The 24,826-nt window shown below is 41.4% G+C and overlaps 1 protein-coding gene across 2 annotated transcripts in view; it reads right to left on the bottom strand.

Moving 5' to 3' along the window:
* Nucleotides 1-9,276: 9,276 nt before the first annotated feature.
* Nucleotides 9,277-24,826, bottom strand: part of qtman (queuosine-tRNA mannosyltransferase) — a 31,212-nt gene continuing 15,662 nt past the window's right edge. Inside the window, exons 7-11 of one of the 2 annotated variants that reach the window (XM_023408610.2) lie at nucleotides 19,803-19,912; nucleotides 18,187-18,331; nucleotides 13,255-13,325; nucleotides 13,038-13,129; nucleotides 9,277-12,233 (exon numbers count right to left, since the gene is read on the bottom strand). In XM_023408610.2, the coding sequence (XP_023264378.2) occupies nucleotides 12,159-12,233; nucleotides 13,038-13,129; nucleotides 13,255-13,325; nucleotides 18,187-18,331; nucleotides 19,803-19,912 (493 nt within the window). In that variant the 3' untranslated portion in view covers nucleotides 9,277-12,158. Of the gene's footprint in view, nucleotides 12,234-13,037; nucleotides 13,130-13,254; nucleotides 13,326-14,065; nucleotides 14,234-18,186; nucleotides 18,332-19,802; nucleotides 19,913-24,826 lie in introns of those variants that run through there. The other variant, XR_015437404.1, reaches the window with a different exon arrangement.

Here is a 24,826-nt window from a genome sequence, read left to right as displayed (position 1 = left end):
ATGGACTCTGAGGTCTGCAGGTCTTTGTTGTGGCTGGTGTGAAGCGGCTCTCGGTCTGTGGGGGTCTGGCTTCAATCTGTTCTGTGCTGTGAACCGGCGTTGTGACGATGTGGGGAGGAAACCAGATCTGAAGTCTACCTCAAAGTAGCTCCTCTGTTTCTCACCACTAAACATCCACAGACCTAAGACTGGCTCCAGGTCTGGACCCTCCACAGCAGAGACCACACCTCTGCACGGACCTCTGGACCAGGACCAGGACCGACCAACAGTGTGATAAAGTGACAGTCTGGTCTGTGCCCCCTAATTGCACAACGAGGCCTGGTCCTGGTCCTGATCCTGGTGCTTTGTCTTTTTCCAGAAAAACCCCGTCCTTGTGTGCTTAGGAACAGAATAAATCTGTGGGAGTCACAGATGCTGTCTCTGAACCAAGTCCAGACATGTTCAGTAGTAAAGTACTTCCTGTGGTGACAGTATCACAGTAAAACAACTCACAGTATCAAATCAGGTCTTCAGATGATCGTCTGCCTGGACTCAGACATACGGTCTCTAAAGACCTCCCACTGATTCAGGATCAGGATCCAGTCTGAGAAGATTCTGGATTCAGATCAACTTCCTCCTCCTCCTCCTCCTCCTCCTCCTCCTCCTCTGTCCCCTGATCCTGAACAAGTCAATGATCCTGACCCAATTAGTGGGAGTCCCCCAGGCGATGGGTGAGGAGGGGGGATACCATCATGGTCCAGCTCCCTTTCCCTGTCAACTCCCCCTCAGGAAAATTAGATGCTAATTAATCAGCATCAGCATCTTCAGCCACACACGTCAGCTCCTGTCCAGATATCAGGATCCATCAGTTCACATCAGTCCAGCTGCCGGGCACGCCACAGTCCTGATCCTGATCAGAACAGATCCTGGACACGCCACAGTCCTGATACCATAGAGACTGGATGATGTTTCCAGCAGGATGACTTCAGTGATGGGGTCCTGTTCTCTGGGATCCTGGCGGCTGATTGGCTGTTCACAGGCAGAGCTGAGGTTCATCACAGAGTCCAGGTCCTGACAAGGTTTCAATCTCACTGCACTGAACCACAGGAACACATCCACATGAGGACAGATACTGTGGACCAGGTTGTACCTGCACAGAACCAGACCTGAAGGTCCACAGGTCCACGTTCTCCTGCTGTGCTGTATCATCAGAACATGACGGTTCAAGAACCTGCTCAGAGTTCCAGTGAAGGTCAGTCTGAGCTAACAGGTTAGTTAGCTCAGTCGCTAACAGGAGACCAGTTCTGACCTTGTCCTGTCTCCAGCTTGTTTAGAGACCAGCTGGTCTAGACCAGGTCTCTGGTAAACAAAGGTACCTGCTACATGCAGAAGGTTCCACATCATCACAGGTGATCTTTGACCTGGGTGAGGACAAGCTGCAGCAGAGAGGATCCTCAGTTTCCCGCTCTTTCTTTAACATCAGAGGAAGGTTTAAAGGAGACGGCGGCATCTGACTCAGACGGAGGCGAGATGATAATTATTCAAAATGATTGTGTCGGAGTGGATGATCGTCAGGACGAGGCTCGGTAATGAGCTGGAGGAATATGCATGGCACGCTCGCTCTCCCTCCTCACCGCAGTAATGACATATGGCAGGCCAAGATGTCGGCCATCACACACTATTAACCGTTTAGGAGCCGAGTCCTGGAAGGTGATGGATCGGTCCTGATCCTGACCTTATTAACAGAAACCCTCAGAGACACGGAGCGACGCCAACAACACGTTCAGTTACTACAGCTCGCAGGGTTAAAGTCAAGACACAGTCAGACACTGAGACGTCCCTCACAACATCACTCATCACAGCTCAGTGAGCGGGAAACAGAAAGAGCGGGAACTTCTACTCTTCATTAACTACTGATTAAACATGACGACAGAACGTTGTTTTAAGATCTTCAGGTTCAAACTGCTGGATGTGTCCGAGTCTTAGAGACTAAAGACATGAAACTAACTGAAGTCTGACTGATGGAGAAGGTCATCAATAATCAGTTATCAGTTAGAACATTGATAATGTGTCCGAAGAAACAAGCAGCTGAACTAAAACAGCTGTGTTCAGATCCTCTCGGTCCTGGTTCAGGTCTTAGACTGGACCTGCTGACTTTTTAAATACTGAACCAGAACCAGAGTGTCTAAACTAACTGCAGCTGAACCTCAGTCCGGGGCTTTTATTGTGAAGCACTTCAAAATAAAATAAATAAATGTCACGTCCTGATCTTCCTCTGCAGCAGGTGAACAGAGAAAAACATGTTGAACATGAAGTTCACAGTTTACAATAGAAACAGGGTTGACATTTAAATTTAAAGGTACTACATGTGAGCTTTAGCTAATGCTACATGGCTAACGTTAGCATTAGCAGCTATTTACTTACTTTATTCCTTTATTCATCAACAACTGTCTCCAGATGTGAAACAAACACCAACTCTTCTTCTGCTGAAATTAGCATGCTAACAGCTAGCTCCTGGTCAGTCCATCTCATCACTCTCTGATAGCAACTCACATTAGCCTCCAGTCTGAAGATGTAGCTGCTCAGACGACGTCTTATAACCTCTTGTAAACACAATGATGGCTGAAGCTCATGGAGACACTGAACAGCTGCTAGTGCTAACGTTAGCTAAGTAACAATAGCTAAACTCACAGATAGCTCCTTGAAGAATAAACTGAACCCTGAGACAAAGAACCTGCAGGATGATAAACGATGGTGTTCAACAGAACAGATGTGATGTCATAGAAACGACAAAACTGATCGATCAGATTCAATCACTCCATTGATCATATTCACTTTAGTGCAGCTGAAGCTTTGACTACATGTTGTCTTATATATATATATATATATACACATCATTCTGTTCAGTGTTTCTTCATCATACACATTTATTCTCCTTTTGTTTTTTGCTTTTAACACTAAAATGTTTAAGTTTCTTCTTCTCTCCCATGAATCACCTGACGACCCCTCACATTTACCAGCTGACCCTTCGGAGGGGCTCGACCCCTAGGTCGGGAACCACCGGACTAAATATAATCAATTATATTAGGACTCAACTTTCATCTAAAATAAATACTTTTACTTTGAATCAATTTTACTGATAAAGCTTCTTAACTGCAGGGCTTTTATTTTGACACGAGGTGCTGGTACTTGTACTTCACTAGACTCTTCCTGTGTGTGTATGTGTGTATTGTAGAGGTTGAGTGTGTTTGTGTGTGTGTGTGCATGTGTGTGTGTGTGTGTGTCTGACATGTATCCAGAGATAACATCAGTGCAGCTCTGCAGCGTCGCGGCGCTCGCCGGCCGCAGCTCGCCTGGCGCCATGACAACACCTTTTGGATGCAATTATGTGCTGAGAGGCCCCGCGAGGGCCCCCCCACCTCAGAGCTCCGTCAAGAGCCCGCTGACAGCTTGGAGCGCCGCCCTGCGCCACAGTCCTTCCATCCTGTTCCAGGACTGGATCCACAGCGGCACAGACCCCCCCCCCCCAAGTCTGTGCCCCAGCCAAGCCTCAGCCCTGCCCCCCCCTCAGACTCCAGATCCAGCTCTTACTGCGACACCTTCCTGCAGAGGCCTGTTGGGGGAGGGAGGGGTCTCACCCACATTGTTCTAAACAGAGATAAATGCAGGGTTCACCTTCAGAACCGAGTCCTCACCACAGTCCTCCAGGGCTCTGGATCCTGGTCCCTGAGCCAGAACCTCTCTGGTCTCTGCTCCTGCCAGACTCTCTGCCCACAACACTTTTAGTCCTGCTGCTGGATCTGTGGTGGGGGGGGCTGAACCTGGACCTCACAATACCTAAAGCTGGATTAGGAAAATAACACAGCAGCTGAGCCAGAACCTGAAAGTTGACACACAGAGTGTCTGAGAGGAACCGACAGAACATGTTGTTAGAGAGAAGGAACATTAGAGTCAGAGACAAGGTGGAGGAACAATGAGAACTGAGTGTTCTGTCACATGTTCTGTCAGATGTTCTGTCACACGTTCTGTCAGATGTTCTGTCAGATGTTCTGTCTCATGTTCTGTCAACTGTTCTGTCACACGTTCTGTCAGATGTTCTGTCACACGTTCTGTCAGATGTTCTGTCACATGTTCTGTCACATGTTCTGTCACACGTTCTGTCACACGTTCTGTCAGACGTTCTGTCACACGTTCTGTCACACGTTCTGTCACACGTTCTGTATCATGTTCTGTCACACATTCTGTCAACTGTTCTGTCTCACGTTCTGTCAGATGTTCTGTCAGATGTTCTGTCACACGTTCTGTCACACGTTCTGTCAGACGTTCTGTCACATGTTCTGTCACATGTTCTGTCACACGTTCTGTCACACGTTCTGTCACACGTTCTGTCAGACGTTCTGTCACACGTTCTGTCACACGTTCTGTCACATGTTCTGTATCATGTTCTGTCACACATTCTGTCAACTGTTCTGTCTCACGTTCTGTCACACGTTCTGTTACACGTTCTGTCAGATGTTCTGTCTCATGTTCTGTTACACGATCTGTTACACGTTCTGTCACACATTCTGTCACATCTTCTGTCACACGTTCTGTCAGATGTTCTGTCACACGTTCTGTCACATGTTCTGTCACACGTTCTGTCACACGTTCTGTCACACGTTCTGTCACACGTTCTGTTACATGTTCTGTCACACGTTCTGTCACACGTTCTGTCACATGTTCTGTCACATGTTCTGTCACACGTTCTGTCACACGTTCCGTCACACGTTCCGTCAACTGTTCCGTCAACTGTTCCGTCACACGTTCCGTCACACGTTCCGTCACACGTTCCGTCTCATGTTCCGTCACACGTTCCGTCACACGTTCCGTCTCATGTTCCGTCACACGATCCGTCACATGTTCCGTCACACGTTCCGTCACACGTTCCGTCACACGTTCCGTCACACGTTCCGTCACATCTTCTGTCAGATGTTCTGTCAGATGTTCTGTCTCATGTTCCGTCACACGTTCCGTCACACGTTCCGTCTCATGTTCTGTCACACGTTCTGTCACACGTTCTGTCACACGTTCTGTCACACGTTCTGTCACATGTTCTGTTACATGAAGGAAGAGGATCCTCGTTCCTTAATTATCACTAAACACCTAAATTATAACAGACTGTTGTAACACAGGAAGCTTCTGTCTCTCATCTCGCTGCTGCGTCACATGATCCAGAGATTCGACGTCTCGTCTGTTGTGTGAAAAACATTTTTGTGATGTTTTCAGTCAAAAATAAATCTATCAATCAATAATGAAGAGAAATCCAATATCCAGTAACTTAGTGTTTCAGTTCAACAGCTAACGGGTCAACTGTTCAAACCAAGACACTTAAAACAAAAAGTTTTAGTGACAAAAAGTTACCTGTTGTCAAGGTTGCTAGGCAACAGGAGCTGCACTTTCTGATGCAACATTAAGGGCAGCTGGTGATGCAAAGAGAAGGCCTCCTCGACCAGACTGTCTCACTTCAGATCGGCCTTCGTGGTCTACAACAGGGTAACGTATGTTTTAACATACACAGTAACATGGAGTCACAAGTAACATAAAGGAAACATAGACTGATGTTCAGACTGATGGAATACCTGCTGAGTTATGACGACTACAAAGAGATATTTGATATTTCTACTTCTATAATTATTCAGTATGTGACATCATCGTCATTATCTCGTTCCTTGGAAATTAGACTTGTTCTTCTCAGCAATTAAACAACACAAACAGTGAGGACAGAGAAACATTCACTTCCTGGTAAAGATTAATAGTAATATTAATATTAATGTAACGATGGTAAGTTTTCAGTCAGAAAGCGATCAGCCGACAGCAAGAGAGTGAAGCTGAAAAGAACTGTGGTCCAGTTCAACACATCAGGTTCAGATCAGCAGGAAACACTTTCATATTCCTTCATATCCAGTTAAAGAGCGACGCAACGTCTTTTCTTCTTCAGCCTCTCGTGCCGAGATAAGAGACGCTGTAATTATGGGAAAACCGTTTCTGTGTTTTATTATTCCCTCAATCAGATGTCTCAGGACTTGGCAGCGGCACTGGGAACGATGGGAAAGTGACAGACTTAAACAGGCTTTGTGGTCGAGTGTTTCACTAAATCTCTGCAGAGGAGGGGGAAGAGGACGTGGTGGTGGGGGGAGGGGGCTCAGTTTCATGACCTCCCTCCTGGAGATCACTGACACTTGAAAAATCAAATGAGACTAACGAGGCCACCAAAGCTCTGAGCAGCACGGCTCAGTTCAGCCTGAAAACTTCTGTGTCTCATACTTTCACTGACACCAATCTGATATATACTATATGTGTGTGTGTGTATATACATATATATATATATATATATATACATATATACATATATATATACGTATATATATATATATATACGTATATATATACATATATATACGTATATATATACGTATATATATACGTATATATATACGTATATATATATATATATATATACGTAGTACAAACACTGTACTATGACAGAGCAGCATGTTGCTGCTCTGTCATAGTACAGTGTTTGTACACATGGCTGTAACCAGGGTGAATATCCGAGGAAATTAATTTCCTACAGAACTGAGTCACATAATCTGTTAGCATGTAGAGATGCTAACATTAGCATTTTATCGTACTAATGTTTGCTGTGTTCGCATGCTAATGTGTTCATTGAATTTAAAGACAACCTTAGTAAATCTGCAATGATTTGTCATTAATCAATTAGTTGATTAGAGGAAAATCAATCAGTACATATATTGACTGATGTTTAACGTTTAAATCATTTTCCAAGTAAAAACACCAAATATTTGAGTTCCAGCTTCTCGTCTTTATGTTCTAGTAACTGGATTATTGGTCAAAAACAGAATAAAAACTAAACAATCTCTTGCTCTAGATTATTTTTTATAAATCAAATAATTAACAGATTAAATCAGCACATTAACCAATAATGAAAATAATTTACTTGCCTTATAATTTGCCTGCCTTAGACTAGCGTTAATGCTAATCCTCGTCAATGGTGATGCTGTTGTGTTGGTTCAACAGAACCATGTTAACATGTGTTGTGTAGAACATGTTAGCATGGTCAATGTAAGCATGCTAACATGTGGTGTCATGTAGAACATACTCCACTGTGGACAGTGGCCAGAGGGTTTGAAGTGTTCCTGCTGCAGTAGACGGTCTCCTCAGTCCAGACCTCTCACAGCAGCTGTCAGATAATGACTGTGGAGTTTCTGGAGAGCGGAGGAGAGTCGCGGTGATGGACGGCTGCCTGCTGCCTCACTCAGAAAAGAAAATCAGATGAAAAAGAGGAGGCGCAGCGTGCCACGTTCTAACCAGAGGGCCCATTAAAAACATGGCAGTATATTGATAGCATATGAGTGTCAGACGAGGACAGCGTCGTCTTTCCCTCTCTCTCTCTCTCTCTCTCGCTTTTGTCCCTTCTCGAACACACCGGCGAGCAGCAGCTAACATATGGCAGCGGTAAAAAGCTAATGTGGAGCTGGCAGCTCGCTTGGATAATTACGGCACCTTTAATGCTGTGGCGTCTCCAGGGAGGGGCGTCTTCCTCTGAAGCTGAAGGAAAACTGAGGCTGGCCTTCATTTAAAAATGGGTCTTTCAACTTCAACTGCATTTTTAAATAAATCCCCAGATAGTGGCTGACAGTCGACAGTCGAGCTGCTTTGATGCTGATGGTTAAAGTTTCCTTTTATTTCTGCTGCTCTCTCTACAAAACTGGATAAATTACATTTCCACATCACACACACATTTATCTAACACGTTTAAACACAGCCGTGTTTCCTCTTCCAGGGAAGTGTTCACAATAATGAATCAAAGGCTGGGGGCAGGTGTGACAAAGCAGGACACTGTGGAGGGGGGGCAGATAAGATATTACCATTCATACATTACAACAGGGCACAAAGCTAATGTTACATTAGCTAAGCTATTACCACTCATACATTACAACAGGGCACAAAGCTAATGTTACATTAGCTAAGCTATTACCATTCATACATTACAACAGGGCACAGAGCTAACAGTACATTAGCCAAAGTAAGCTAAGTTATAACCACTCATACATTAGAACAACAGGGAACAAAGCTAACACCTTGGATAAATAAAACTATTTTCTGGGTGTGTCCAGAATCATTTATGCAAAAAGCTCAAAAACTTATGTCACTTCAGCAACTGAGCATCAGCTAACATTTGCATGATTAAGTTAGCAGGGTTCAAACTTTAGTTTGGATTAACATTAATTTTAGTTTGAGTTAACGTGATCCAGCACCAGCTAACAACACATATTATGATAGCAATCCAAAGGTACAATAAATACAAAAACTGCAGTTAGCAAATATGGCAGCTAGACATGTGTTAGTAAGACAAAGCTAACAAAACAGTAGCCAAGCTAAGCTATCGTCATAATACAACATAGTATTAGCAAGGCAAAGCTACCAGCACTCAACATGTCACAAAGCTAACAGCAAACTAAAGTTTACCACTTTAGTTCAACAGGGTAAAATGTTTAATTATCCAGGAGTGTGTCGTGTGGAAACCAATCTAATGGACAACACAACATGAGGCTAATTAGCTACCAAAGCAAAAATCAGTAACATTAGCAGGGCAACGATAACAATTCAACAGCAGCAGGCCACAGCAACATCCAGCATCAACTAAAAGCAGCTAACGCTAGCAGCTAATGACAGTGTAAACAGGACATTAGCAAATTGAGCTACTAGCAAGGCTAATGTCCACCATTGACCGTCACTGAGGTTCAGCAGAGACCAGAACGTTTGACGCTCATGTCGGTTGAAGAACAGGAACTGGTGAACACATGAACTTCACAGTGACATAATGCTAACTCAGCTGCTGCTGACGAGCTGCCGGCAGAGCAGCAGGTCCGTCGGACGTCAGGAGGACCCGGGTGTATCGGCACCAACACCTCGTCTCTCTGGGTGTTTGTGTGTCTGTCTGAGTGTTTGGTGCTGGAGGTGTTGTTGCTACAATCAGAGCTGTGCAGAGCCGTCAGACTGAAACCAGCTTCACTCCTGAAGCGTGAAATTAATGTCGCTGTTCTTTGTTGATAATCCAACAGTTTTCAGAAAAGCCTCAAACCAAACTGCTTTTCTTCCACTTTCATACATTTCTCTGTTCTTCTTCTTCTTCTGTGACTCTGTCAGCTGGAATATTAAAGCTCCATTTGTTCACAAACGCCGTGAAACAACATTTCACCCTGAAATTTAAACTTACAAAAGCCTTTGATTGAATTATGTTTAAACAGAGGTTTTAATGGCTTCACTGTCCAACCACATGAAGACATATCTACATTTCATGTTGATGTTTCACATTTCCCTAAAATGTAACGAAACACAGCTGATGACAAAATGAAAAACATTTATAATCTTTTCTAATGAGTTTGATTTGGTGCCAGTTCTCCCCCTTCCATTTATTCTTATTCATCAGTATAATTACTATTAATATCTGAATTCATTTTTAATACATGGTCTCATAACCTTAAATATGTGGACAGTGTCTGAGTCATGAAGAAAGAAGATTCTCATCTCTGCAGAACTTCATAGAGAATCATCCTGTTTCCAAGTTTCCTTCAGTTTCACAGTAAAACGTGATGATACACTGCAGACAGGAAGTGATCACAGCTGATCACAGCTGCTGGTAATGAGACAGTCTGACTCCATGCAAACTGATACAGGAGGAGAAACAGGTCTGAAACTGAAGCTCAGTGTAAGTCACTGACTCATGGAAACATTAAACATCCAGGGTCTGAAACTTTACATCTGATCATAAAAAACACTTTTAACATTTGATGTAAAATTGTCCAAAAGACTTTGTAGAAAACATAATTAATTACACAGATATTAAATATATGGTCAGAGACTGAACTGGCCACAAACAGCAGAGACATGTATAAGAGGGTGGGGGCTGGATATGAATGAAAATGAAATCCCGTGTACCGAGTGTCAGTGAACGTGTCAGAGGACAGTCAGTGTCTCCGTGTTGAGGCTGAGTTCAGAGAGCAGGTCTCAGCTCCAGGCCTCAGGTCACTGATTCAGCTGCTGCAGAGACACAAACATCTCACGCACAAACAAGCTGCTGTGACTTTATCCGTGACCCCAGGCCACAGAGTAAAAGGCTTTAATTACAGCAGAGAGCGACTCACTGCGGCTACGCATCAGAGGACAGATCCACAGAGACAGCAGCCGGAGAGTCAGACTGAGCGCGCTCAGACGAGTCCTCCGACACCACGTCCTCGACCTGCAGCTCCATCCACACACATATTAACAGGCCAATGAAAAGCTTTAATGCCTCTGTGTTTTATAGACTCTGCTGTAAAAACTTTATTTGCAGCGTGTTGTTCTGGAGGTTTATGATGTCATCGGGTCATGACCTGAACCAGTCTGGTGCTACTGCACTTCATATTTACAAACAGTTTACTTTATTTATATTTTATTTCATCGATCAGTGACATCATAAAGTCAGAATTTATTTTAAAATTTAGAGCTGGACCATCCATCAAATAGAAATATACATATTTCATATAGGTTCAGGTTTCTAATATTTTTATTTGAGACTTTGTATCTTGTTTTTTCACTTAAAACTATAATTTTCAACGATTTTCCACTTAATGTTTTTAATTTGTCAAATTTATCACATGATTAAAGTTGAAGCCGTGAAGGGACAGAACCTGTCGGCTTATTGTGAAGAAATGTGACCTGTTCAGCCATGGTGGCGCTGTCGTTAAGGCCACGCCCCCTTGCACTGTGAGTCTGACTGACTTGAGATTTGACTGAAGTTTTCCATGTATACTGATGATGATGAAACGTGAAATTTTTTTTAGTTTTATTTACAATTAAGTTTCATAAAATCTAAAGTATCAAATAATTTTGACAAACCAAAGTATTTTTATCATGTGTAACTTTATTTTTTCTTAGCAGAAATGACAATTACATGATTTTCTACATCATAGTTTAAGTATCTTTTATTTTCTGTTATCACATTTTTTGTTTCAGTACCGAAGAATCATTTTTGACGTTTTTACCTAATAGCTTAATTATTTTAATTTACCTGTTAATTTATAAATTTACCAGCTGCAAAAGTGTGATTGGTAAATTCTATTTATTAGGTCATTTTGACTTTATCATATTATTGTATTTGTAATGTGTATTTTCGTCTGATTCACTGGTTTTTAATAGATTCTTGTCACTTTGCAGGAATGTGCTGACACATCACTTTGACTTTGTTAAATTAACAATTAATTTTGTTATTAGACAAAAGTTTGTTAATAAAAGACAAAAATGTTTCAAGCTCCGTAACATTTTTTTTTTGTTGTTTTTTTAAATCAGACCTTTTTGTGTTGTCATAAATTAACTTCCATAAACAATTTCAGCTCTTTTCTTCTCACATGCTGTGACTCGTTATAGTACACTATTTATTAAATGACTGATCTGTGTAATATTTCATCTTTTTTCTTCCATAAATATTATTAGTTATTTATTGATCAGATATAGATTAGGATTACAGCCTCATGAGGAGGTTGATGTTAATAAAAGGAGCTGCAGGTCTGATCCCGTTTTAATAACGGACTGGATAAAGTCATAATAAAGTTACATGTTGCTCATGTGTGATGTGCTGTCATCTCCTTGGTAACAAACGTCTGTAGATCCACTTGATGAGTTAATTGGTTGCAGGCCTGAACCTGGCAGCTCAGGTGGAGCAGCAGACGGACCCGGCTCCTGGACCCGGCTCCTGGACCCGGCTCCTGGACCCGGCTCCTGGCTGCCACTCAGTCCGTGTGGTGAAGACCAGAAACACAACAAAGGATAAAAATGGATCCAGGCGGATATATGAGGTGGCACTGCCTGTGGAAACATGAAAGCTATTACACTTTAAACCCCCCCCCCCCCAAACCACACACATAAAAGGGAGTTCTGCTCGACGGGGACATTTACAGGTCCAGACTTGGCGTCTCCAGCTCGGCAGACGGAGCTCAGAGGTGCCCGAGACACTTGGCCTGGACGTCACCGCCGCTTTTTGCGGGACGTGGCGTCGAGTCAGGCATGATGAAGACTCCAAACCTCCAAACATCCAACGCTCATGAACTCAAGTCTCAGTGTCCTGGTCCGTAGTGCGTTCAGGGACATGAGTCTGCCAGCAGAGTCTTAAAACGATCCTTCAGACGGGTCCAGGAGAAGGAGGAGGTGTCGACCTGCACAACAGAAGAATCATTTCACACACACTGAACATGTATTTATGAGTAATCAGTTCAACATGTGTGAGATCTGCAGTTCGCATGGACCTGAGCACAGCTCCCCCCACAATCCTCACACTTCTCCATGTTTCTAGTGTTTATGTGAAAAGTCATCTCAGAAAATTTAACTGACACAGTTTTATTCAACAGTCTGGTGTTAGAGTGAATTGGTCTGAAGTGATGTCACCAACCTGTTTCATCTTTTCAGTAAAGTATAAATTTGATTCTTCATCAGAAAGATCCAGGAACAAAAACAAGTCGACAGACTCATTTTACACACAAGTTACTGTATGTTTTTATTACTTATAATAAGCAGTAGCATGATCTCCAGTTAGCACAGAGTTAGCTGAGAGTTAGCACAGAGTTAGCACAGTTAGCTTCTACCTGAGCAAACCTCCCATTCAAAACGTAAGTTTAGTTTATTTTTGTTTTGATGAAGAAAAACTACAGAATCAAAAGCCACGTTTGATAAAAAAGTTCAGTGTGAATCTGGTTTGATATTATTCGATCATAAAACTCACCTGAAGGGATAAAACGTGTTTTTGAAATTAAAATGTGGGTTCAGCCTCACAAACTGAATTTACAGATTTTAAACATTTTAGAAAACAACTGTATTTTTCTAAAATGCTGAACTACTGATTTAAAGAAGCATTTCCTACATTTCAGTAAATCATCTGATGAAATGCATTATGGGAAATGCAGTGTTTTTGGATGAAAAGATTTGACACAAATTTTAATTAAATCAAAATTCTTTGTAGTTACCTTGACGACATGTCTGCGGGCGACGTCCGGCCTCCTGCAGAGTCCCTGCAGCCGTTTACACAGCTGCTCAGGCGTGGAGTACAGGTACTCTGCTGCATGAAGAACACAGCAGAAGAAGAAACCACTGTAACCAGTAAATAATCACCTGACTCTGAACTGGGCCAAATGGTTCAGTACTAACGTGTCCAGTATGACACCGACCTGTAACATTTATTACCTGGGAATATTTCAGGATAAACTAAAGCTTTGGGACACAGAGGAAAACAGCCACAGTGAACAGCCTCCAACCTGTCAACACATGAACAGACAACAAACCATCATCACCATGGAAACATTCAGACAGTTGTACATACAGGTGCAGGACTGAGACCATGTCCGCTCAGGCTCTGTGTTTTCACCTAACTGTTGGACAGTCAGTACAAACACTGACTCTGGTCCGACTGGACTATTAATTTGGCAGGAAATAGGTCACTGTTGGCCTTTTTATCTAATGTGTTAAAACAGCTTATAAATGATTTATAAAGTGTGAACAAGTTCAGTAATTAACTAGTTATAAACCACTCATTAACCCTTTATAAGTGGAGTGTTATTGTGAAGTGGAACTGATAAACTTTCCAGAGCCGATACAGTGTGAGGACAACTTTCATTAAAAGTGATTTTCTCTCAGTGACAGCTGAAGTGAAGACGGTTCATGACCTCCAAACACCAGAGGACACAAAATATATAATATGATATGAAATGATAATTGTGAGGGAGATGCAGAGTCTCATCACTGGTCTGGACTGACTGGTCTCATCCAGACCTGCAACCAAGACCACCGCTGTCAGTGTGTGTGTGTGTGTGTGTGTGTGTGTGTGTGTATGCTGAAGAGAAAACAGCAGCTTCACACCTGCATCAGGTGAGTCAGACTGTTAAACATTAGTGAGTCAGTGTGAGTCGTCATGACAACCAGGACTGATTGAACTCATGTTACCTATTTAAATATTTTGCAGCTACTTGATGAATAATTGAGGACTGTTCACACTCACACGTTCATATTTAAACAGCTGATCTGACTCATTCACTGGATTTCATCAGAACCAAGAACCTGATGGAACCCGGCACTGAGCAGGACCTCAGTCCTGATGGGTCCTGGTCTGGAGGTCCGACTCCTGAGCCTCTGATCAGGATTATTGAGGTCAGTTCAGTTCGCTGGTCTGATAAGAGTTAATGTTTCGTTAATGATCCGATCTTTAACTGGATGAGTTCATCGTCACTGTGGGGCAGAAACACTGACATCATGATTAATCAGTTTAACTCATTAACGAGTGGAGGATCAAAGTCTGCAGCACCTCAGCTCCACACACACACACACGAACATTCAGCTCCACACAAACGAACATTCAGCTCCACACACATGAACATTCAGCTCCACACACATGAACATTCAGCTCCACACACATGAACATTCAGCTCCACACACACACGAACATTCAGCTCCACACACACGAACATTCAGCTCCACACACACGAACATTCAGCTCCACACAAACGAACCTTCAGCTCCACACACACGAACATTCAGCTCCACACAAACGAACCTTCAGCTCCACACAAATGAACATTCAGCTCCACACACATGAACATTCAGCTCCACACACACGAACATTCAGCTCCACACAAACGAACCTTGAGCTCCACACACACGAACATTCAGCTCCACACACACGAACATTCAGCTCCACACAAACGAACCTTCAGCTCCACACACACGAACACTCAGCTCCACACACACACGAACATTCAGCTCCACACACATGAACATTCAGCTCCACACACACGAACATTCAGCTCCACACACACGAACACTCAGCTCCACACACACACGAACATTCAGCTCCACACACATGAACATTCAGCTCCACACACACGAACATTCAGCTCCACACAAACGAACCTTCAGCTCCACACACACACACGAACATTCAGCTCCACACAAATGAACCTTCAGCTCCACACACACACATACACTAACATTCAGCTCCACACACACGAACATTCAGCTCCACACAAACGAACCTTCAGCTCCACACACACACACACACACACGAACATTCAGCTCCACACACATGAACATTCAGCTCCACACACACGAACATTCAGCTCCACACAAACAAACATTCAGCCCCACACACACACACACACACACACGAACATTCAGCTCCACACAAATGAACCTTCAGCTCCACACACACACATACACTAACATTCAGCTCCATACAAACAAACCTTCAGCTCCACACACACACACACACACTAACATTCAGCTCCACACAAACAAACCTTCAGCTCCACACACACACACTAACATTCAGCTCCACACAAATGAACCTTCTGCTCCACACACACACGAACATTCAGCTCCACACACACTAAACATTCAGCAACACACACACGAACATTCAGCTCCACACACACACGAACATTCAGCTCCACACACACACACAAAAATTCAGCTCCACACACACACAAACATTCAGCAACACAAAAGAACATTCAGTTTCACACACACACGAACATTCAGCTGAACACACACGAACAGTCAGCTCCACTCACACAAAGATGTTTCTACTGTTTCTACGAGAGATCGTTATTAAACCGTCTGTGAGAGTCTAAGCTAAAGAGAAAGCTAAAGAGAAAAGTTCTGTTATTATGTCGACCTGAGCTGAACCTTTTATTTCGTCAACCCAAACTGAAGCTTTTATTTTGTTAACCTGAGCTGTTGCCAGAGATCCTTATGCCATGTTACACATACTACAACTGTTAATATGAAAACTAGTCTCAGATAATTTTCTTTTAATTTTTTTGATAATGTAAAGCTTAACATGCAAACGCTGGTGGCTAAAACTGTTACAGGTATTAGCTGAACTGAGGTTCACAATCTTTATTGTGCTTCAACAGAATGCCCACATTAACATGTTTTCAGGTAACATCTTAATATGACAGAAATGAGAAAATAACCTCCGTCACAGTTAGCAGGTCAAAATCATCATGTTTTATATGTAATGTCTATGAAAATATCAGTCCTTTAACATGGCAGCTCTGCTAACTTAGCTTAGGCTCAGGTGTGCTTTGAACATTTAGATATTAGCGTGACAAAAGGCTAAAGGTTAGCATGATAAAATGCTGATATTAGTATTTCATCATGTTTACAGATGGTAACATTTTATTATGTCACACTTAACATTAGCTTGTTAAAAAAATGTTAGCCTGGGGGTATGCTAATGTTAGCGTATATTATTTTATGGAATATTCACCTCTGAATAAAAACAGACGCTGTGACTTTAGTTGTAGTCTTAACACAGACGATGTTTCCGAACATTAATGTGTTTTAATCTGACACGTTAACGGTGAGTCAAGAAAACACTGAGCACCACAGAAGAAGAACAGAACCTGATCTCCATGTGAACACTGAAGCATTAAAACATTTCTCCATGAAAACCTTCAGACTGTGACTGAGGTTCAGCAGAGCTCTGTGGGGGGCTGAGGGTCTGGTCCCTCCTGGTTCTGGATCAAAGACAAACACAAACACGACTCCCCCCTCAGGGACGACACTTCTTCTTCTCTCTGCCATAATTAGCTCCTGATTTGTTATCACAGGGAGGGAACAGTGAGAGGTCTGCACTCATTACACAGAGAATACTCTGACTGTTACTATGGTTATTATTTATATCAACACTGAGGACACTTCACTGATACTGTCTTCATGGACATTGTCTTCACTGAGGACACTGTCTCTGTCTTCACTGTCTTTCTTCACTGACACTGTCTCTGTCTTCACCGAAGACTCTGTCTTTATTGTCTGAAGGACACTGAAGTAAAGAAATTTGATCTGTTTGTTTGTTTGTTTGTTTTCTTCAAATAATGACCAAACTGAATCTACATCTGCTGTCAATTCATTAACACTAGCATGGAATGCTAACATGCTAATGTCTTATGACTTTAACATGCTCCTATGCTACATGTTAGTATGTTCCCCAGTGGACCGTGTGTCCCGGACTAAGGAGACCGCTGCAGTGAAAGGGGTAATGAAAATAAACATTGGCATGGTAACATGCTAATGTTAGCATGCTAACAAGATGACATGCTAAATGATACAGAATTTTTGTTCTAATTAAATAATATTATAAAATGTTAGAAAGTTAATTATCTGTGGGTATCTTAGCATTAAATGCTAACTTGCTAACACGGTCACTAAGCAGACTGATGAGGATCATGAATCTGTCTGAATTCATCATGAACCAGTTCAGGTCTGAACTGTGGATAAAAACGGAGTCTCCATCAGCTACAAACACGTCTGACATGAATCAAGTGAAGATCAGACGCTCACATCAGAGCTGTTTGATTGGCTGTGCCTCAGAGAGCCGAGCATTTGATTGGTTGTTGTTGTCCAGCCTGCAGCTCAGATCCACCTGACCGGGACTGAGATCAGAGAGTCAGCCTCAGAGTCCAGGTGACTGAAGTCTGAGCTGAAGGCGGATTCACATCCAAACAAACAGCAAGGTCACACCTGCAGGACCATACAGGACCATACATGACTACACAGGACCGTGCTGGACTCTGCCAGGTCTCTCTTTTAAACAACACCTTGATCTGAAGAGACCACCTGATGAAACAGTCACTGCAGTGTGAGGAGCACTGAGGTTTCTCACAGACACCGGAGCTGCAGTAACGAAGTGGATCACTAATTCATGTAAACCATGTGTTTTTGTGGGTTTGAAGAAGCGTTTTTTATTTTTAACTTAAACCTTCAAGATCTGCACAGAAACACTTTGTTCTCTTTTCTTTCACCTTCCACTCTTTGTGATCGGCTTTTTTTAAACCATTAATCGATTAAATCACAAAAATAATATCAGATTCATCAATAATGAAAATAATGGTTAGTTCTACATATGAAACAAAGCACACACACACACACACACACACACACACACACACACAGATATATTTAAGATTTATTTCTTCTTTAAAAATCTGATATTATTTTATTTTGTTATTTTCTGTTTTCATTATTAGAATTCAATTCTTACAGATTTCTGTAACAGGAACAAACATTTCCTCAGTAAATCAAAGTATTGACAGAACGAGTCTCATCAATCATGAAACTCACATGGCGACTCCGAAGAACTCGTGGTCGGCGGTGGAGACGACCACGTCGGCCTCACACAGGACTCGGAGGTAGTCGTCTTTACTGGACTGAAAGCCCCAGTTCAGGATGTGAGAGTCCAGCAGACGTCTGGCCTCCGAGAAGATCTCTGCACAACCACAGAAGAAGAAACGCACAGGTGAGACTGTGTCTCCAGGTGACATGAGCTCAGCTGATTCACAGCTGACTGATGAGAGGCCAGCTCAGGTTTCTGTAATAACAAATGTCTCATTTGAATAAGAATAAAAAATGAGTCATTACTTTATATTCATGTCAGAAATATTCAGACGTCAGATGTTGATCTGAAATAAATCGTCTTATAGTCAAGAGTCTGATCTGACTGACGTGATCACAGTCAGCTGTTTCACTGTATCAACAACAACAACAATAACAATAATAATAATAATGATAATAACAATAACAATATTAACAATAATATTAATGATAATAATGATAATAATAACAATGTCAATAATAACAATGTCAATAATATTATTAATAATAATAATAATAATAACGACAATAGTAGGAATAATAACAATAATAACAATAATAGTTCATTCTATGAGAGTATCTGGATGTGCATCTAGTGTCAGTTGTATTTCATTCCTGTTATTAATTACAAATAAAATTAGAAATCAAAGAGCTGATGAAGATTCAATTGTAAAGAAGAAGAATTCAACTTTTTAAAATCAAATCCAACATGTCTCACTGTAAATAATGAGAAGGAGAAATGAGATAAAAGTCTTTTTTCAAACAGCTGATGTTTATGAATGTGGACATTTATGAGCGCAGCAGAAAGACAAACAGGTGAGGGGTGAACACGATCAATACTCTGACCCTATTAACAAAATCAAAGTCGATTAAAATTGTCCTAATGTGATTGCCTTCCAGCGCTCATGAAGCTAATCAGGAAATATGAAGCTGGATTTACGGTCAGTGTGTTTATGCTGCAGTAAAACTTTATGTCTCAATATCTCAGAGTGTGTTTGATCAGAGTGTGTTCATTACATTAAAACACACACACACACACACACACACACACACACACACAGTCATTATAGCATCATCAGCTGATGATACACGGTGTGTTTTATCAATTAAAAAGTGTCCTGAGGCTGAGGCAGTGTGACCTCTGACCTCCACATAATGTCATAACACAGACCATCATTTCAATGAAACATGAGGAGTTTTAAAGGTGAGAGAAAAGTCAGAGCAAACTTTGACAACCTGCTGTCTACTGGACTGAGCAGGTCTTCATGGGTCCAGCATCTTGGACCAGATCTGAAACTCATGGCAGAACCTTGACCCACTGAGCATCAATCAGTTATTGACGAGACAAATCCTTGTCATGGGCTCAGATTCTGTCACCATCAATAACTTCAAAGATTAAACACCCATTTAAAAAAAACAACAACTTTGATCCATATGTGAAATCTCTGCTTCAGTCCAGTCCTGATCCAGTCCTCCATGCCACCATAAAGTGACACAAAACCGTCAGCACCGCCATGGACCACAAACCTGCAGCAGCTGGTACAGACTGTGTGTGTGTGTGTGTGTGTGTGTGTGTGTGTGTGTACCTGGTACATCAGTGAAGGTCTCTCCAAGCACCGACAGGTGGAAGTGCAGATGTTTGTCCTTCAGTTTCAGCAGCGTGGAGAAGAACAGCTCCGGGTTTTTATCATGTTCCCTTGAAACACAAATTGTTTGTTAGTGACTCTGATATATATACACACACACACACACACACACACGCACACACGTGCACACACACGCACACACAAAGGAGGAGTCAGTGCTCCCTGGAGGCCTGTTGGTGAGGGCGCAGCAGGTGGATGAGTTGACGCTCTAAGGTGTTGAGCAGAGGTTTCAGATGATAGTCAGGAACCAGAGAAGCAGGTGTGAGGTTCAAGAGATGTTCAAGAGCTCTCAGAATTCAGAGTGTTACAGAGACAGATGGTGCTGCGTTTAAAGACAGTCAGACACTCAGGTATCAAGATGGAAAGAGAAAACTGTATGAGACAAACTCTAGATTGTTTCATCACCACGGTATCTGGAAAAAATTTGTTCAACACGATAAAAAAATTCATTTAATTTTTGTTGTGTTTTCAGTTTTTATTTTTTATTTTTGTAATTTCACCCTCAGCTCTTTTTATACTCTAAAATACTCTGAATAGTTACACTCAGGACCTTAAGGAAACACATCCCCATTAAAACTTCATTTCCTGTCATCACAACATGAAATCATCATTGTATTTTATTAGGCTTTTATTCTGAAGTTCTGGCTCCAAATGTTTTTCTATCCCTCCAAATGAAGTCACATTCGTCCTGTGGAGCACGTTAGAGCCACTATATTATATTGTATCATGGAGCACTGTGGACCACTGGGATCAATGCATGCAAATAAGATGGTGTGTGTGTGTGTGTGTGTGTGTGTGTGTATGTGCAGAGAACACCTGGATCTAAATTTTTTTTAATTTGTAAAAAAAACAGTGGCTTTAACAAACTGGGATTTAAAGGGTTAAAATCTAATATTTGGTGGTTATGATCAGGATTAACGAGAGTGTTAATACAGAACACAGCTGATTAATGGAACATGGAAATATTGATGCAACATCAGCTGGGAAACTAATTTTTAATATGAAGCAGGTGATTGTGGGTAAAAAATAGATGATTAATAAATAAACATTATTGACACACTACAGGTGGATTCAGTGTAGATATTTAATGATTATTATCGTTTGATTTTTGCCCTGTAAATGATTGGAGCAGTAGCTGTTAATAAAGCTGTTAATGAAGCTATTATTAATGAAGCTATTGTTAACGAAACTGTTGCTAAAAAAGCTGTAGTTAACGACGTGTTGTTAACAAAGCTGTTAATGAAGCTGCTGTTAATGAAGCTGTTGTTAATGAAACTGTTATAACAAAGCTGTTAATGAAGCTGCTGTTAATGAAACTGTTATAACAAAGCTGTTAATGAAGCTGCTGTTAATGAAACTGTTATAACAAAGCTGTTAATGAAGCTGCTGTTAATGAAACTGTTATAACAAAGCTGTTAATGAAGCTGTTGTTAATGAAACTGTTATAACAAAGCTGTTAATGAAGCTGTAGTTAACGACGTGTTGTTAATGAAGGTGAGCAGCTGCACAGACAGTGTGAAGGTCAGGGGGCGGAGCCTGCAGTCAGCAGCACCTCGTGGATTTCCTAAGGTGAGGTTTTAGTGAGCAGATTATTTCTTCTCATTTTCAGCTCTCAGCCCGTCGCCCCCCCGGACTCAGATAATTCCCTCATCCCCCCCAAAACCTTTTTAACTCTTCTGTGAGCAGCCAATCCCTCTATTCCCCCAGCGCCGATACAGACAGGACAAAGACAGAGAGAGGGAGATAACCCCCCCCCCCCCAGAGGAGGAGTGGGAGCTAATTACTGGGGGAGGCTCTGACTGTCAGGGTTTTACTCCGTTAAAACAAACTGAAACTGGACTGAAGCTTCTTCCTCCACATGTTGATCTGAAACAATCAGTCGACTCATCGATTAGAAATGATCAGTTATTGGTTCCAGCTGCTGTTCTCTCTGAATGAACGTGTTGATAAAACAAACTTCAAAGCTTCAGCTTCTTTCACCAATGATTGATCTGCTGATTATTTTCTATTGATCAGTCAAAAAGTCAGAAAACTGAAAAACGGCTTCAAATCTTGTGAGACTGAATAAATCTGTGACCAGTCAATAATCAATTATCAGTTAACAGAACATAACTAATGATAAGTGATCCATTTTATTTAAATGTCTCTTCTTCATGAGACGATTTTCTGCTTGTCTGACTGTAAATCAGGAAGTGAACCTGTGTAACCTGAACCATTAATCAGCTGATCAGAAAATAACCAGCTGATTAATCAATAATCAGCTCCATCTGTTTTGAAGGAAACAGATTCAGAATTTAAACCGAGTCGTGACATTTCAGTTTTCATTGGACCAAAGCTCCGACCAATGATTGATCTTATCAATGAATCAGCAATTTATTGTTTACTTATTGATCAATCATTTTGTCTTGATTGATCAGAAACCAGAGGGAAATGTCTCATTTCGTTCTACAGTGTCACTGCTGTCACCTTGGTGCTGCTGATGACATCATCAGATCACCAGCGGATGACATCATCCGATCACCAGCTGATACATCATGACTTAGTTTCATTTGCTCCGATTGGCTCGAGTCTTCCTGCCGGTGTCACGTGACATCATCACCTGTACTGTGATGCATTCATGGTCATCACGTCATTTCCACATGTCTCTGACATGTCTGTATGACTCATATTAAACTGGTCTGAGATCATTTACATGTTTCATTCTTCAGGCTAATTAAATACTGACGATGTGTTCAAGGTCCAGCCTCAGACTGTGGACTTAACTGTTTCACTCTGACACCTCCCCGTCTACAACCATCTCTGTGGTCCTTCATCTTCACCACCATCATCATCATCATCACGGTCCACATGAAGCAGTGTTAGTAATAAACCCAGATGAGCAGAGCAGTGAGCTCATTAATATTCATGAGGGACCAAAAGGAAAAACTGATGGTCTCATTTACTGACGACTCATTGAATATTCTGCTTCATGTGGAACCCAAGAGGTGAGTTATAAATTCAAACACACTGCACTGCAAAATACACTGTACAACACTGCACTGTAAAATACACTGCACAACACTGCACTGTAAAATACACTGTACTGCAAAATACACTGTACAACACTGCACTGTACAATACACTGCACTGTAAAATACACTGCACTTTAAAATACACTGTACAACACTGCACTGTAAAATACACTGTACAACACTGCACTGCAAAATACACTGCACAACACTGCACTGTAAAATACACTGCACAACACTGTAAAATACACTGTACAACACTGCACTGTAAAATACACTGTACAACACTGCACTGTAAATACACTGTACTTTTATATACACTGTACAACACTACTATAAATACACTGCACTGTAAAATACACTGCACAACACTGTAAAATACACTGTACAACACTGCACTGTAAAATACACTGTACAACACTGCACTGTAAAATACACTGTACTGCAAAATACACTGTACAACACTGCACTGTACAATACACTGCACTGTAAAATACACTGCACTTTAAAATACACTGTACAACACTGCACTGTAAAATACACTGTACAACACTGCACTGTAAAATACACTGTACTGTAAAATACACTGTACAACACTGCACTGTACAATACACTGCACTGTAAAATACACTGCACTTTAAAATACACTGTACAACACTGCACTGTAAAATACACTGTACAACACTGCACTGCAAAATACACTGCACTGTAAAATACACTGTACAACACTGCACTGTAAAAAAAAACACTGTACTGCAAAATACACTGTACAACACTGCACTGTAAAATACACTGTACAACACTGCACTGTAAAATACACTGTACTGTAAAATACACTGTACGTAGAATACACTGTAGAATACACTGTACAACACTGTACTGTAAAATACACTGCACAACACTGAACTGTAAAATACACTGTACTGTAAATACACTGTACTGTAAAATACACTGCACTGTAGAATACACTGTAGAATACACTGTACAATACACTGGACAACACTGCACTGTAAAGTACACTGTACTGTAAAGTACACTGTACTGTAAAATACACTGTACAACACTGCACTGTAAATACACTGTACTGTAAAATACACTGTACTGTAAAATACACTGTACAACACTGTAAAAAACACTGTACAACACTGCACTGTAAATACACTGTACTGTAAAATACACTGTACAACACTGTACTGTAAAATACAGTGTACAACACTGCACTGTAAATACACTGTACTTTTATATACACTGTACAACACTACTATAAATACACTGTACTTTAAAATACACTGTACAACACTGCACTGTAAATACACTGTACAACACTGCACTGTAAATACACTGTACTTTTATATACACTGTACTATAAATACACTTTACTGTAAAATACACTGTACAACACTGCACTGTAAAAATGTAAAATCTTTATTATTACAGAATCTTTATGTTTGAGGTCAGATGTGCTGAGTGGAGAACATCAGAACACAGAACAGAGAGAACATCAGCTGTTCTACTGTTATGTTGTTACTGATGAACAAACAGCTGCTGAACTTTTCCCTCTTGTACAGAGGACAGATGTCTGATCAATGACAGGATCGATTGATTATCTTGCAGTAGAGAGGTTCAGTTTAAAATTGACTGGACGGAAGAAAATGAAACTGAGCAACATGAATTATTTTCTGAGTGATGAACTGTAAAAAAGCATCAGAGAGCAAATCAAGCCTGATGAATTCAGATGATTTTGACGGTGAAATAAAATCAGAGTGAATTTTCCCTCCACAGACGAACGGCTGCATCTTCACCACCTGCTGTTTGTCGTTTTATTTTTTCTCTTTCAATCAGAGTTTGACTTCAATCCTCTGGAGGTAAAAGCTGATCCTGATCAAGATAAAGCTCTCACACAGATTTAACCTCAGCAACCCCCCCCACCCCCCCCACCCCCGGCAGGATGAAGCT

This window comes from Seriola lalandi, unplaced genomic scaffold (genome assembly GCF_002814215.2).
Source record: "Seriola lalandi dorsalis isolate HSWRI2012SDOR001 ecotype SW California unplaced genomic scaffold, Sedor1 jcf7180002054369, whole genome shotgun sequence".
In the NCBI taxonomy this organism is placed as follows: domain Eukaryota; kingdom Metazoa; phylum Chordata; class Actinopteri; order Carangiformes; family Carangidae; genus Seriola; species Seriola lalandi.
Note: the sequence above shows the minus strand (reverse complement) of the source record. Positions and strands in the feature narration are given on the sequence as shown.